General features: G+C 41.1%; 1 protein-coding gene across 2 annotated transcripts; it reads right to left on the minus strand.

The window, feature by feature from the left end:
• Positions 1-2,724: 2,724 nt before the first annotated feature.
• On the minus strand, positions 2,725-14,724 carry esrrd (estrogen-related receptor delta). Of its 2 annotated transcripts, none has more exons than XM_046041558.1 (8): positions 14,606-14,724; positions 11,251-11,584; positions 9,547-9,700; positions 7,610-7,726; positions 7,113-7,220; positions 6,859-7,020; positions 5,934-6,206; positions 2,725-4,258 (listed from the first exon to the last, which is right to left on the minus strand). In XM_046041558.1, the coding sequence occupies exons 1-8, from the start codon at positions 14,659-14,661 to the stop codon at positions 4,020-4,022; spliced, it is 1,443 nt and encodes a 480-aa protein (XP_045897514.1). In that variant the 5' UTR covers positions 14,662-14,724; the 3' UTR covers positions 2,725-4,019. The 2 variants fall into 2 exon arrangements, with proteins under 2 accessions (XP_045897514.1, XP_045897515.1); XM_046041559.1 differs by lacking the exon at positions 2,725-4,258 and adding an exon at positions 5,011-5,045.
• Positions 14,725-14,742: the final 18 nt, after the last annotated feature.

A 14,742-nucleotide genomic window follows, 5' to 3' on the forward strand; every position in this document is an offset into this window, starting at 1 on the left:
GGGGGGGGGGGGGGGGGGGGGGGGGAAATTATTAATTTCCTCAAAATAATGAGTAACATTCTCAAAATATCAAGTTAGTACCTCCATAATATTGGCTTACTATTTCAAAATAGTCATTATTTTGAGATATTAACTCATTAGAATAACTAACAGGATCTTTTCATTGGTTTCATCACAGTGGCAGAAATGGGCTTCCGTAAGTCGTCGTCCAGGAAAGAGACTTTTTATAAACTCCTGGGAGGTGAAATCAAGGACGCGTTGTTTTCATAAATTAACGTAGCTTTTTTAAGCAACGGAGGAGAAAAGTTTGTTTATTTTTTGTTTTGCAGGTAAGTTTCTCTAACCGGGACCCTTTTCTATTCAACCGTCTGATCAAGTTTGTATAGAAACTATATTTTTTTGTAAATTCACACTGTGATGAAGGAAAACACGTCGTCTTCAGTTTGTCTTTTCGCCAAGCCTGAACGCCTCACAGTGACAGCCAATCAGCTTTCAGCTCTGCTTTTGCTGCCAAATTAACACCGACAGACGAAAAGATGCTGATGGGAAATTTCAGCAACACTTTTACCTGGAAAGATCTTTTGTTTTGTGGAAACTAATTACAGGAAAAAAAAGATTTCTTTGAAAGCTCCGTTTAAACCCCCCCAAAAATATTAATAAAAGATGAATTAATTATTGAAAACATTCTTTATGTTGATGTTGTTGTACGTTTACCTGTTACACTCTTTAGGCATTAATTATTTTGGTGTACTACTGTGGTGGAATTTAACAAAGTGTATTTATTCAAGTACTGCAGTCAAGTAAATTTTTCATGTACGTGTACTTTACTTGAGTATGTCAGAACTTCTACTTCACTACATTTATCTGACATGAATTACTTTTCAGATTCATATTAATAAATAGATTATGATGTAATATTATAGTTAAGAATCCTGCATAATAAGTATTTTTACTTTTTGTACTTTAACTATGTTTTGATTTTAAAACTTTTTCAGTAACATTTTATAAGCAGGACTTTGACTACAGTATTAGAGTAACTAGAGTATTTCTACACTACACTTCCCACAATATCAGTGCTTATCCGGATTAATTTAATTAATTCTATCATTAGAAATTATTCTTATGTTCAGCTGCAAAGTAATGCAAACAACAAATGAGAGATAATTATAAATAATTCTGTCTCCGTCTGTATTGTTTGGTTTTGCATCAAGCGTTCACACTTGTGACAGCGTGGTTGGCAGAAACCCTGAATCAGTTCCACATGATGACGTTCTTTCCAGGAGACTTTCAGAGAAATTATTAAAAGGAAAATATGAACCCGTGAAGCAGAGTCGTCCGCCGTCCAAACCTCCTGTGAGTTCCCCGTTTGTAACTTTGACACTTTGGGTTTTTATTTCTCTGGTGTTTCTTTCATCTTTGTGGACTTTTCACTGAAATCACACGTTTTCTTTACACATGTAGCAGCTTTCAGCATTAAGCTTTTAAGTTTGTACCTTTTTGTTCTCCGGTCTGTGACGTGAACGTTCAGAGCCACACTCAACTGGACCATTTTATTATTATTATTTTTATTTAAGTTTAAAACACAGACGGTATAAAATAACGCCGAATTGTGGCAAAATATGGTTAAAGAGGTGGTATTGTGCTTTTTGGCTTTTCCCCTCTCCTTTATTGAGATTATCTTTTTTGTGCATGTAAAGGATTTTGAACCTGAAAATGAGCAGAATACCACCTCTTTAGTGAAAATCTTAGTTTTATTTATACATTATTTAGGTTGTTGACTGTATTACAGATTAGTCTGTTTCTGCAGTGTAAATAGTTTAGTTTATTTTTTGCATTTTAATTAAGTTTGCTTGCTAACCGGTAATCCTGCGGCTTTACTTCCTTCCTGCTAATAAATTATGATGATGGGCTTGGTTTGGAGGCTCTACACGGCCGCAGCTAAATAAATTTGAATCTCGAGCCTTGAAAATGGCGGTCCATTTACCAATGGGTGACGTCACAGGGGCTACGTCTTTTATTCCGTTTGTGGCTTAAAAGCATTTATGATTTTAAGAGGAAAAAGCAAAATCAGGCTAATAATTGATAAGAGTTCAGTATTAAATGAATAAAAACATTATGAAATTAACATGAGCAAATTGTATAAAAATTAAGATATTAAAACATTTTGAAATTGTTCTTCATAAATGTAATAACTGTCATTGGACTTTTTTTATTTCATTACATATTTTCAATTTTTTCAACTTTGTTAAGTTTTTTTCTAGTTGCGGCTCTTCTTGCTTTTTATTTTAAAAATGTCGTCTTGTAGAATCACGATGAGGATTTTCACTATTTTCGGACATTTTATGGACAAGATGATTAAATGAAAAAAAATTAATAATTAGTTATAGTCCAACGTTTTATAAAATCAGAATTCAGTCCTGTAATAGAAAATATTTTGTTTCATTTTGGATTTCCATGTTTCCTATGACCTGTGAATGCAGCATTTGTGGCTCTGAAGTGTTCCTGTCTGTTTTCTGCTGTTTTGAACATTAAACTTTATTAAATCCAGTCACGCTAACGGCTCATAGAGCAACTCTTGTTACGGCTGAACTCAGGTCAGCTCTGAGGAGGTTTTTTAATATTTCTATCTGAAGCTGCTTGATACGTCAGATTGTCTTTGTATTAAAAAATAAATAAAATAATTGACTTGTGAAAATGTGACGGGGGGAGTCATTTCAAAACAACTGAAGTTAGAAACCTGTTTATTCCAAAATCTGCAAATACAAACTAGAGTTCAGACTAATCAGCTGCCAATCAATAATCAGCAGAGTTACAAAAATCGTCTTTGAACAACAAAATAAAAGTCCGTCGTCGTGGCTCAAAGTAAAACACAGATCACACGCTGAGAAAATAGTTCACACAAAAATATCTTGTTTTCTTTTACAAAAATGGATCAGAAATGTAAAATCTGTCCAGTTTCAGATGAGGATGATGAGAGGGGTGAGTTTGTTCACACTCAGAGTTTAATCGTATTTTACTGACTGCTCTCTAAAAACCCCGCCCCCCAAACAGTGATTGTCCAAACATTTCTAGTCGCAGCAGGCGCATCAAGAGTTTGTTTCCCTTGTGTTTTTTTTAATTAACGAACAGAATTGTTTATCTGCCCTAACGTTAGCATATGCGGCTAACTAGCTTACGGCCTACAGTAGTGACCTAGTGTTAATTCCAAAGACAAAGGGGCGTCTCATTTGCTAACTTTAATAGAGAGCTTAAGTCACTCATTTCCGCTTCCGGCCCATGGGACCTTATTTCAAACAAAAATATGTTCGGTAGTTAACAGCGAGTTTTTTTGTCTGTCAGGAAACAGTGAAGTTACATGTCATTTTGTGTGAAAACCGATCCAATGAACTACATGTCTCGTCTCACAATATACGTCACCAACATGTTAACGCGGTAATGCTAAGCTAACGTTCATTGCTTAGTTGCTGCTAGCTAGGTTACTAAGCCATGTTCCACGCAGAAATATCTCACCTGTCCTTTTATCACATCATGTACACATGGAAGTTCTTTGACGTTAGCTTCAGTCATTGAGAGAAAAAGTTACAGTGGTAATTATGTGTTTTCACAGTCTGATACTTCACATTAAACTGCGACTTTACTGACTTTTAAATTGACCGTGTGAAATTCAGAGCACAATTCAAATAGGATCAAAAAATTGTCTCTTGCCGTTAACTACCGTTTTTCTAAAGTAAGGTCCCATGGTGGTCCACCGGTAGGGGAGGAACTTAGGCTCTCTATAGTACTTGGAGCCACTATGGGGGGGGGTTAGATGCTAGTTTGTCAGAGTTTAGGTTAACGTTAGCACTTTTATTAGGTGACTGTAATCAAACTCAGTTCAAAAATAGCAACATTTAAACATGTAGCATTTCAGATGCGTCCTCAGAGCGATGGCGTACAGTCCGTCATCTGTTGATGGTGACGTGGTCTCAGAGCGATGGCGTACAGTCCATGTCTGTCCTCTCCTACATGGTCTCAGGGGTTCAGGCCTTGGCGTCCAGCATCTCCAGCAGCAGTTTGTGGAGGGGTACGCAGCGGTGGCGGTGCAGCCACAGGAAGGCCTCCACGGCTCGGTCGGCCGTCTGTCTCAGGAGGGGGAGGCTCATCAGGAGCCGGCCCGCCCGGTGCTGCTCTCTGCGGGTCGACTCGTACTCCTGCAGGGCCTCGTGGAGCCCGTCCTGGAACCTCTGCACCGAGTCAGGACAGTCCACCGGGTCGGCGTCTGACGGACGGACAGAGAGAGGACACTCAGTGAGGTAAGTACATTGTTGTGTACAATTTTGAGGTATTAGTACTTTATTTTAGTTGCAACACCAAACATTAGGGCTGAAACAATTCATCGATGAATTGAACTCAAATTCTTTGCATCGAGGATTTGTTTAATCCATATAACTATAAAGCGCACTGTTTCACACGGACATTTATTACTGTCGCACATCGTGCTTACGCTGTGAACACGACTTGATTATGATGGAGCTGTTTGGACACAGCGATTCAGGAAGGTTGGGTAGAGACTCGGGTAGAGACTCAGGAGGGTTGGGTAAAGACTCGGAGGGGACGGGTAGAGATTCAGGAGGGTTGGGTAAAGACTCGGAGGGGACGGGTAGAGATTCAGGAGGGTTGGGTAAAGACTCGGAGGGGACGGGTAGAGATTCAGGAGGGTTGGGTAAAGACTCGGAGGGGACGGGTAGAGATTCAGGAGGGTTGGGTAAAGACTCAGGAGGGGACGGGTAGAGATTCAGGAGGGTTGGGTAAAGACTCAGGAGGGGACGGGTAGAGACTCAGGAGGGTTGGGTAAAGACTCGGAGGGGACGGGTAGAGACTCAGGAGGGTTGGGTAAAGACTCGGGAGGGTTGGGTAAAGACTCGGAGGGGACGGGTAGAGATTCAGGGGGGTTGGGTAAAGACTCGGAGGGGACGGGTAGAGATTCAGGAGGGGACGGGTAGAGACTCGGAGGGGACGGGTAGAGACTCAGGAGAGTTGGGTAGAGACTCTGGTAGAGACTCAACCTAAACCAGACACACAGAAGTAAATAAATAATTTCCCCTCATACCACGAACTGAGAAAAACCAGTGCACGTATAAAATGACCTAATAATTAGAATTAATTATTATTTTATTTGTCATTTTAATAATTGTTCCATGGCAGGTGAATATGTTACTGCTGGACATATTTGAAATGCAAGATAAATTTCGTTTTTAGGTCATATTTAAAAAAATATATTTATTTTTTAAATGATACTTTGAGCTTTGGCAACAGAGAAAGAGACGGACAGAAGGAGAGAGACATAGAAACTGCCACAGAGAGAGGGACACAGTTGAAGGTCAGCCTGTGGCTGCGTCCTCCGGCAGACAGTTGAAACTATAGATCCAGGACAGAGTCATCAACACAGCTTATTGATCCGAGGCTCAGACAGTGGGAGACTGACCACACTTTAGCTGGAAGGACCAGCCAGCGTCCCATCATGCTCTGCTTCCACAGGAGTGTTAAATGCAGTCATACACAGCCAGTCTGATGTTATTGATCAACTGCTGTCCCTCCACTGTTAGCATCGTTAGCATCAACAACAACTGACCCCACTAACGTGTATTAGGGAATTACTGAGCCGTTTCAAACGTGAAACTTCATTTCTGTCAGGAAGCATTGAGACGGACCGACATGTTGTTGGTTAAAGTCAGAACATGAGATTTGTTGAAAATAAAAATATAGAATAACAGAATCAAATCGTAGGACTCAAGAAAACATTTGTGTTTGTGTAACTAATCAATACCGTGAAGCTTCAGCTCCCAATCAATATCAATAACCACTCCTCCCCCCCCTTTATAATTGTAAATCAATAACAGGGCGGCCAGCTGTCACCCCAGTTCAAAAGAGTGTAATTAGCAACGTGTGCTAACCTGAGTTAGCGAGCGCCATGGCCTTCAGCGTCACGGCCTCCTCGGGGCTCAGGTTCATCGCCTGGTATCTCGCCGTCAGGTGACGCACGGCCTTATAGAGCTCGGCCAGTCCCGCGGCTCGACACTGGGCCTCGTCCAGCCGCAGGTTCCCGGCGAACACGATCTCCTCCGCCGCCGCGCCCTGCGACCGCCAGGCCACGCCCACAAGCAGCGCCTCCATCCAACCGCTCTGCAGAAGTGACATCTGGTCGACCAATGAGAGCCTGGAGAAACCTGAGCGGGGCGGGGAAGAGCCGATTACTGAGTACTAAAATATAATTTGATATATCCAACGTGATCCCTTTTTACTTGTAGTTCTGGGTGAAATTATTAACATAAGTCGCTATAAAGATCTCCTCAAAACCAGACTCCATTGATAAAAACGGTAATTTTCACTAACAGTAAAATTTGCAGAACATGGAAGTTGCTGGTTAGTTTGTGTCATTTTGTGACTTTGGTTTTTTAATTTGTGTGACTTGTGTGTTTTAAATGGTTAGAAACCCCACAGTTACACAATAACACAAACTAACCGATCAAGGCAGCGCTGGACCACAGAGGTAAAATCACTGTTTTTATCAATGGAGTCTGGTGTCTGACAAGAGCAACATAGCGACTGTTTGAAACGGTCTTATTCTTCACTTGTAATAACAATCTGAGCCTGCCAGTTGTGCCATTAATGAAAGTGCTTGTGATCTTGTGATTACGATAGTAGCAGGTGTTACGGCGTGTTCTGTACGGTGGCCCAGAGGTATCAGGCCAAATACAAAACCCACAACAGTCACAATTCAGACAAATCCGCTGTATATTATTAGATCAGAACAACGTATTACTGATTTATCAAACGGGTAAGAAGGTTCCTCCCCCACCAGGTGACTTGAATATGTACCTGGTATCTGTTTGGCCCAGCTAATCAGGACCAGCAGCTCCCGGTTCAGGAGGTCACACAGGGTCAGCAGGGTCCGCAGGCTGCTGTCATTGGTCGAATCGTCCTGATTGGCGGCCAACGGGGCGGGCTCTGTCAGCAGCAAATGGGAAATTACCTTGTTTCCTAAAAGACAGGTAATAATTAAAGAAACGTCTCCAACATAAACATGAAGTGTGACTGAAATTAAAACCCTGAGTGTGAACGTGTGGACTCACGGCTGCTGACGGCGTGGCTGTACGGGGCTTTGGCGTATAAACTCAGTCCCGTCTCCACCCGCCTCTTGTACTTCTGCCGTCCTCCTCTCACTCGGTCCATCCGAACACCTGCAACACAGAGAGGAGCTTTATCTGTCAGGTAACTGTGCGTCGTCCTGCAGCACCTGACCCGAAATGCATCCGGGTCTGAGGTTGGAGAGGAGGAACCACGGGCGTATCCCGACAGCAACGCCCCTACAGTCTGAATCTGTTCAGTGATTGGTCAGCTGAAAGACACACAAACTGACCACAAATGAAACAGCCGTGTCTTTGTGATCGTTTTGTGTCTGTCGTCGTTTTACATCTTTTTGTAGTTTGTAATTATTTTGTCTGTAAAAGTTTTGCGTGTCTTGTCCTCTCTTTGCCTTTAAACTTCAACTCTGACTTTCCAATAAGACGTACTAACAGTCTCAGGCTCAACAGTGCTGCACAGACTCTGACAGAGCGGCGTGACGTACCTTCCCTCATCATCCCGGCCTGGAGACATTTCTGGAAGCGGCAGGCCTGACAGGCTTTCCTCCTCCGCTTGGTGATCTCACACTGGTTCATCACCGGGCAGCTGTATTCGATGTTGCCTAGATAGATAGAGAGAGAGAGAGAGAGAGACTGATAAATAATTGTCCTAATTTTCAAATTATTATTATTTTGATTGTTTGATATTTTAGTAATTATATCTTTTATTTTTGTTTTAAAATTTCACATTTGATACAGATTTTTTTATTTATTTATTTTTTACTGTTTTCTTTCTTTCTTTTTATTTTTTTACTGTTTTCTTTCTTTCTTTTTATTTTTTTACTGTTTTCTTTCTTTCTTTTTATTTTTTTAACACAAAGAACTTGTTTGTTTTGTTTACTTATCAAATGAAATGTGTGAAATGAATTGAAGTTTATTTGTAGCTTTGAAGAGAGACAGACAGACAACGGAGACATTTTTACATTAAAGCATCAACAACATATCAAACATGTTAAAATACTGTTTTTGTCTGAGTAATAAAAATAAGGGTTTTAAATGCGTGTCCTCTGTTTGATTCCTTGTGTTGTCTTTCCATCTTGTGTATTCTCACAGAAATCTATAGTCTGTCCAGACACCCCCCCCCCACAAGTGTTTATTGGGGCTTAAGCTCCAGAGTCCTGTTAACAGGATATTGACTGATGATACTCACACTGTTGAGCATCGGTGATCGATGGACCCTGACCCTGATTCACAAAGCCAGTTCAACTTGTTCTGGCTCTTCATGGAGTCCAACATCAGAGGTTATAAAATGGCTCAGTTAACTCTTTTCCTCTCCACCTGTGAGGTGGAGCTCTTCACTCCCGGTTTGCTCTTAATCTCACAGGAGAAGAAACGAAGATGAGCATAAGTTCGGTATATTATCGGATACTCAGCAATAAATACGGCCGACTTCTAATTGCACGAATGTTTTCTGAAGTGTTAAACAGTTTCAAGTTACAGGAGAATTCAAACTATGAAGCTTCAGAGAAACAGTTTTTGAAATAAATAAATAAATTACATTTCAATATAAGTGGGCAGAGGTGGAAGATGTGTTGGGATATTTTACTCAAGTAAAAGTAATAATGCCACAGTATAAAAATACTCCAGTACAAGTAAAAGACCTGCATTCAAAAGTACAAATACTGAAGCATTAAAATTTAAAAGAACTCCTGCAAAATGTCATCTATTTTGTTTTGTTTAATTTAATTAATTAATTCTTTTTAGTACTTAGCTATTTTATCATGTAGCACTTTGGGATTTAATTATAAATAAAATATATTATTATTTTATTTCCTGTTTATTTTATCTTGTGCAATTTCAAGTTATATTTTATTTGTTGTTTTTTATTTCGGCTTGCCTTTCTTGTCTTCAATATTTCACTCCTGTGTCTCATCTCTCTGTGAAGCACTTTGTTTGATAAGTGCTATACAAATAAAGTTTATATATATATATATATATATGTATATAGTGTAATTTATAAGAATGCATATTTCTTAAACTGATCACAAATGTTTTACATGAAAACTGACTAGTAACTAAAACAGTCAGATAAATGTACTGCAATATTTCTGCAGAGTAGAAGTCAAAAGTAGCCGGAAATGGAAAATACTACAGTATTGTACTTAAGTACAGTACTTGAGTCAATTTTAACTTACTTTCTATAAGGGACAAAAGTGTTTTGGCCTCTCTTTGTTTCCATAGATGAGTGAAAACGTGTGCAAATGACTGAACTGATCAGATCAATCACTCGTCTGAGCCTGCGATGCTGCAGGTCTGAATCCCGCAGCTGATGTGTGAGCTCACAGCTTCACACACTAATCAATGCAGCGGGTGTTGAGCTGCATCGACCTGCTCTGCTCATTACGACTCTTACTGATTAACAAACACACCCTGTCGCTCTCACCTTGTATGGTCCTCTTGAAGAAAGCCTTGCAGGCCTCGCAGGACGCCACGCCGTAGTGATACCCGGAGGCGAAGTCGCCGCACACCAGACAGAGCCTCTTTGGCCCCGCGGCGCCCATCGGCGTCAGGAAGTCGCCCCTCAGGATGGAGTCCACCTGCAGAGAGGAAACACTCTGCTGCCACGTCACTGAGTCGACCTCATTAAATGATCTGGATTTCTTTCTGGTCGACAAATCTCTTAAAACGTGTTCACCAGCATTTAAAACTTTATCCACCAAATTAAAAACGTGAGTATAAACTGCTGCTGTGTCTCAGGCAAGGCTGTTGAAAAGTGGTGGGGACACAGGGGCTCAGATCACGAGACACTCCGCTCACGAGACATCACGATACACAACGTTAGGTTCACGAGAACGAGACGAAAAGATCCTTAACGTGTTTTAAAGACATCCTCAATGCCGAGATATCTGGGGGGGGCATCAATGATCATTGCACTGCAAAAAGTGAGCTCTCAAAAACAAGGGGAAAAGCTTTAAAATGGGGGAAATGTTCCTTAAAATAAGCAAAATTATCTGCCAACAGAACAAGAATATTTCACTTGCTACTGAAGGACAGAAAACCTTGAAACAGGTGAAATTCTTAAGAAATATCTTGTTAGACAAAAAACAAGTTTATTTTGCCTTCAATTAAGATAATTAATCTAGTTTTTGCAGTGTAAACACTTCATTTCCTGCATTCTGGTGGAAATGAGAGGCAGCACACATGCAGGCATGATTTAGTTCACAGGGAGAGAAGTTGTTAAAGTTCCTGACTGCTGCTGCATGTTTTTGGGTCATTTTATTATCAGCAGCTTGTTTTTATTTTTAGCTGAAGTTACTTTTTTTGGACAACGCACTTTTGTTTCTTCTAAATTTTAATTGTGCAAATAAACCTTTCATTTGTTATTTAACTACAAGCTGTATTTCAGAACGTTTTTAACAAGTTATGCTTTAAAAAGTAGAGTTCCCAGACGGTGCACTCATAACGGTGGAAAAGTTGAGTTTGGGACGCCGGACACTTCTCCCGCTCAACAGTCGCCATCTTGGCTACGTAGCAGAAGAGGAGGGACCACCAACGTGTTTTCAAACTTGCAGACGAGGAACATTTTTAATAAAACTCAAGTGCACAAAGAAGCCGGCAGATGTGTCGGGGGCGATAATGATCCGCGTACTGCATGTTCGTGTACTAACCGAAGTATCCGAACTGACACACAGCTTTGCAGCCGTTAGCTTCTTTCTCTCTTCAGCGACTCTTTAATGAATGAAATGTCAGAGAAGAAGCTAAGAGCGCTAGCATGTTGCCAGCTGACCCCGTCAGTCGCTACGCGCTTTATAACTTCCTGTCTTCTCTGAAGACATTTACATTTATTCATTTAACTGACGCTTTTATCCAAAGCGACTTACAGCTGCTGTACATGTCAGAGGTCGCACGCCTCTCGAGGGGTTAAGTGTCTTGCTCAGGGACACAATGGTCGCAGTGGGGGATTGAACCCGGGTCTCTCACACTAAAGGCATGTGTCTGATCCACTGCACCATCGCCACCCCCTGAAGACACCTCACAGTAGTTCTATCTGGTTTCACTTTTAAAATGTGACTCGATCAGGAGGAAACGTGCATTTGTTGGGGACTATTTTCAGCGGCGGATGAATCCAAACAGTAAAATTCTTCACCTGTGCTGAAAACGAACCCGTCTGTGACAACGAGAAACGCACGGCAGCCTCGGACACCACGGCGCTGCCTCCGACGCTTCCTCCGCTGGAACTAGATCCTGTCGGGGAGTCGGGCTCCGGCGCTCCACAGAGGAGGCTGTAGGAAGAAGAGGAGGAGGAGGTGGAGGAGGAGGAGGAGTGGGCCGGGCTGGGGAGGAGGAAGGCCGGGTGTGACGGGCTGAGAGCGGGCGTGGCGCCCAGGGGGAAGGCGGGACTGAGGGGGGAGGAGTGGAGGAAGGAGGCCGGAGACTGAGCTTCATCAGCTGGAGAGGAGGAGGACGAGGAGTCCAAGAGGCTGAGGAGGAAGAAAAGTGTGAGATTAAACAGCTGAAGATCAGACACTGAAACAAATCTGGGATTTTCAGAATAAAACCAGGATTTCTTTCCTTTAAGAAACACTTCCTGTTCACACTCGTCACGTGACATCATTTCACCTTGTTTACAGAACAAAAGGGTTTGTTGTCTCTACTTCAAACTCTACTCAGTAAATATTTGATCTTGATCCTGAGTCTTTACATTAAAGCTAGTTTGTGGGGTTTTTTGACCACTAGTTGGCGCTGTGGAGAAACGTTTTCATGCATGGACGTATTACACGCGGTGCTAACGTGCTAATCAACAAGTCCTTAAAATGAAAAGACAAAATACGTCGTCGGTGACTTTTCTCCAGAACAAAACATTTAAGATTTATAATCTAACGCCTCGTTCATCAAAAACCAGTGCTACCAGTCACTGCTGGGAAACAAACCAGTTTTATCAGTTCCTGCAGGACGTCACGACTATTAACACGGATTCAACAAATCCCCGTGAGTCAGCTCGACTTCGACCAATCACTGCAACTTTTCCGCAAATCTGACCTCCTGCTAAACGTTGTCACACGTCAGCAAAGTCACTTCCTCGTTCAGAAGACGCAGCAGACGCGTGCGACGCCAACGTCTCACGTTTATGTACAACAATAACAGCAAAGGGGACCGTGAAGACTCAGGATCCAGATCTTCTTCACCAAAGCGGGGAAACTGTTCTGCAGAGCGTGCAGCGTCGTGGTCGAACATAAAGGAGATCGTCTCCTGACAAACGCTTTGAGAGAGAACGTCAGAAACTCACGGAGGACGTCAGACGAGACGCTGAGACGCTGCGTCCCGCTCAGCTGCAGGACAGAATCAAGGTCAGCTGGTTTAAATACGCAGGGTCAGGGTCCAGTGTTGGAATATTTTGAGAAAGCTTTTTTTAATGTCTCAGTTATTATTATTATTCAACTATTATTCTAAATATAAAAGTCTTTGCAGTTTTCACTTATTCCCACAATTTCATCGCAATATTTTAGAAAAGCTGCCGCAAAACCCGCGAAATCCTGCAGGGACGGTTTGTTTTATGAACACGGTGGAGAAGGTTTGGGTTAAAATGACAGGGTTGGTCAGCGGTGGACAGTAACTAAGTACATTTAGTATTGTACTTAAGTATAGTACAAATACTATAATAATTTGTACTTCTGCTCCGTCTCAGAGGGAGATGTTGTACTTTATACTTCACCACATTTATCTGACAGCTTCAGTTACTTTACAAAGTCAGATTTTTACACATAAAGAGTTTATAAAATGTAAAGTTTTGTTTAAACTCCCCAACAGTTTATAGGAGTACAGCAGAAACACTTTGTTGATTGACAGAAATTTAATTGTCAACTGTTTTTTTTTAAATGACAAACCAAAGATTTTTTACTTTTTAAAAGCAGGTACTTTTGCACTTTGACTCAAGTAGAAATTTAAATTGAAGACTCTTAGTTGGGTCAGAACAGGAAGTGAGCGGATTTGAACTCTGATGTCTTGTTGACCCGTCCTCCTCGGCGCTCTGTGAAATACCTGACGCTGCCTCGCCAGGAATCGTAGCGATGTGCCGACAAAGGCAGTGAAGAAAAAGAGCAAGTAATTCCACGTGTTCGTTAGACCTCGCAGATGCTCATAACACCTTCTAGTGAGAAACACTGAAAGTTAAACTTTTTGTTTGTCTACGTTGGTGTTTTCTTTTAGCATTTCACAACTTTTCCAGTCTTTTGTTGCCAGTGTCACAACTGTTTTTGAAATTTGTTGCTGGCATCAATTTGAAAATTGGCATATCTTCCAAAAACATAAAACTGTCTACAGTTTCTTGAGTTTTCTTTGTGCTTTTTACTATTAAATGTGGGGTTTCACTGTTTTGCACACCTTCACATTTTGTTTCTATTTACATTTTAAACAGCGTGACACCGTTTTTGGAAACGTACTGTAGAAGCACAGATTTCTGTCTGTGGGTAGATTTCAGTGGAAAAACCAGTTTCGCCTGCTAAAACTGCTCCTACTATTAAAACTAGTAGTGAACGTGCTGCTGTGAATACTTCCAGTACTAAAACGAGTTATTTACACGACAGCCCCCGGGTCGTTGCTTTGCTTTGTGTTGGAAAGTGGTGGGGACGATATTGGGGTCACGTGAACAAGACCAGAAGACATTTAACGTTGTTTTAATTAAATCTTCAGTGCTGAAATATGTGAGTGGGGGGGGTTCTGGGGTTGTTTTTGACCATTAAACAGTTAATTTCCTGCATTCTGGAGACATTTTCTGCACCAATTTATGGCGGAAATGTCTTTAGTTTTATAAAGAAACACAAAATTCAGGTGACAATTCAAAACTCAAAAATAAAAGGGTTACTTATTTGGTCAATGCACATTTATTTCTTCTATATTTACTTTGCATTGCATGTTTTGTTATTGTGCAAATAAACCTTTCTCTAAGCTTTTTCAGTTGTAAGTTAACATTTATTGTTGTTAGTTTCAGAACAATGTTTTAAAAAAGGGGACACCTCTGCACAGCGTATCTCAGACGTGAACCTGGAGTGAGCCATGTTTGTTTCTAATGTTTCAAGACATCAGTGAATTTAATGATTTATAGTTCAGATTTTATAGTTCACCTGTGTTGTTGTTGTTGTTGTTTAAAGCTGGTATTAAAGTTATTTTCCTGGGAAGTTTTATTCACATCTTAGATAATGATCCTTTAAATGACCAAAATAGTTGCTTCTGTTAAAAAACCAAATCAACAGCTGACATATCGTCTGTTTTATTTAAACTCCTAAATATTGCTATAAGCATCACCCTTAGTCTTCCAGCATCGTATAAAAAATCCTACTTATCTACACCTTGTAGCAGTAAAAGTACTCCTGGTGCTGCTGTTACAGTGGCAGAAGTTATATTTCTCTTTCTAACTTTATCTAAAAGTGCTTTGAAGTGTTTGAAACAAGTTGAACATCACAGAAGAAATACTTGAAATAAATAATGAGCGAGCTGTTTCTCACCGCTGTGGACTGATGAAGGGATAGCGGTCTGTCAGACAGAAGTCCTTCAGCTCCATCCTGAACCTGATCCCAGATCAGTTCCAACAGCCTGAACCGCAAACGTCAGACCTGCAGCTTCACCGCCCCCCAAATCCACC

This window comes from Micropterus dolomieu, unplaced genomic scaffold (assembly GCF_021292245.1).
Source record: "Micropterus dolomieu isolate WLL.071019.BEF.003 ecotype Adirondacks unplaced genomic scaffold, ASM2129224v1 contig_6077, whole genome shotgun sequence".
NCBI classification, from domain to species: Eukaryota; Metazoa; Chordata; class Actinopteri; order Centrarchiformes; family Centrarchidae; genus Micropterus; species Micropterus dolomieu.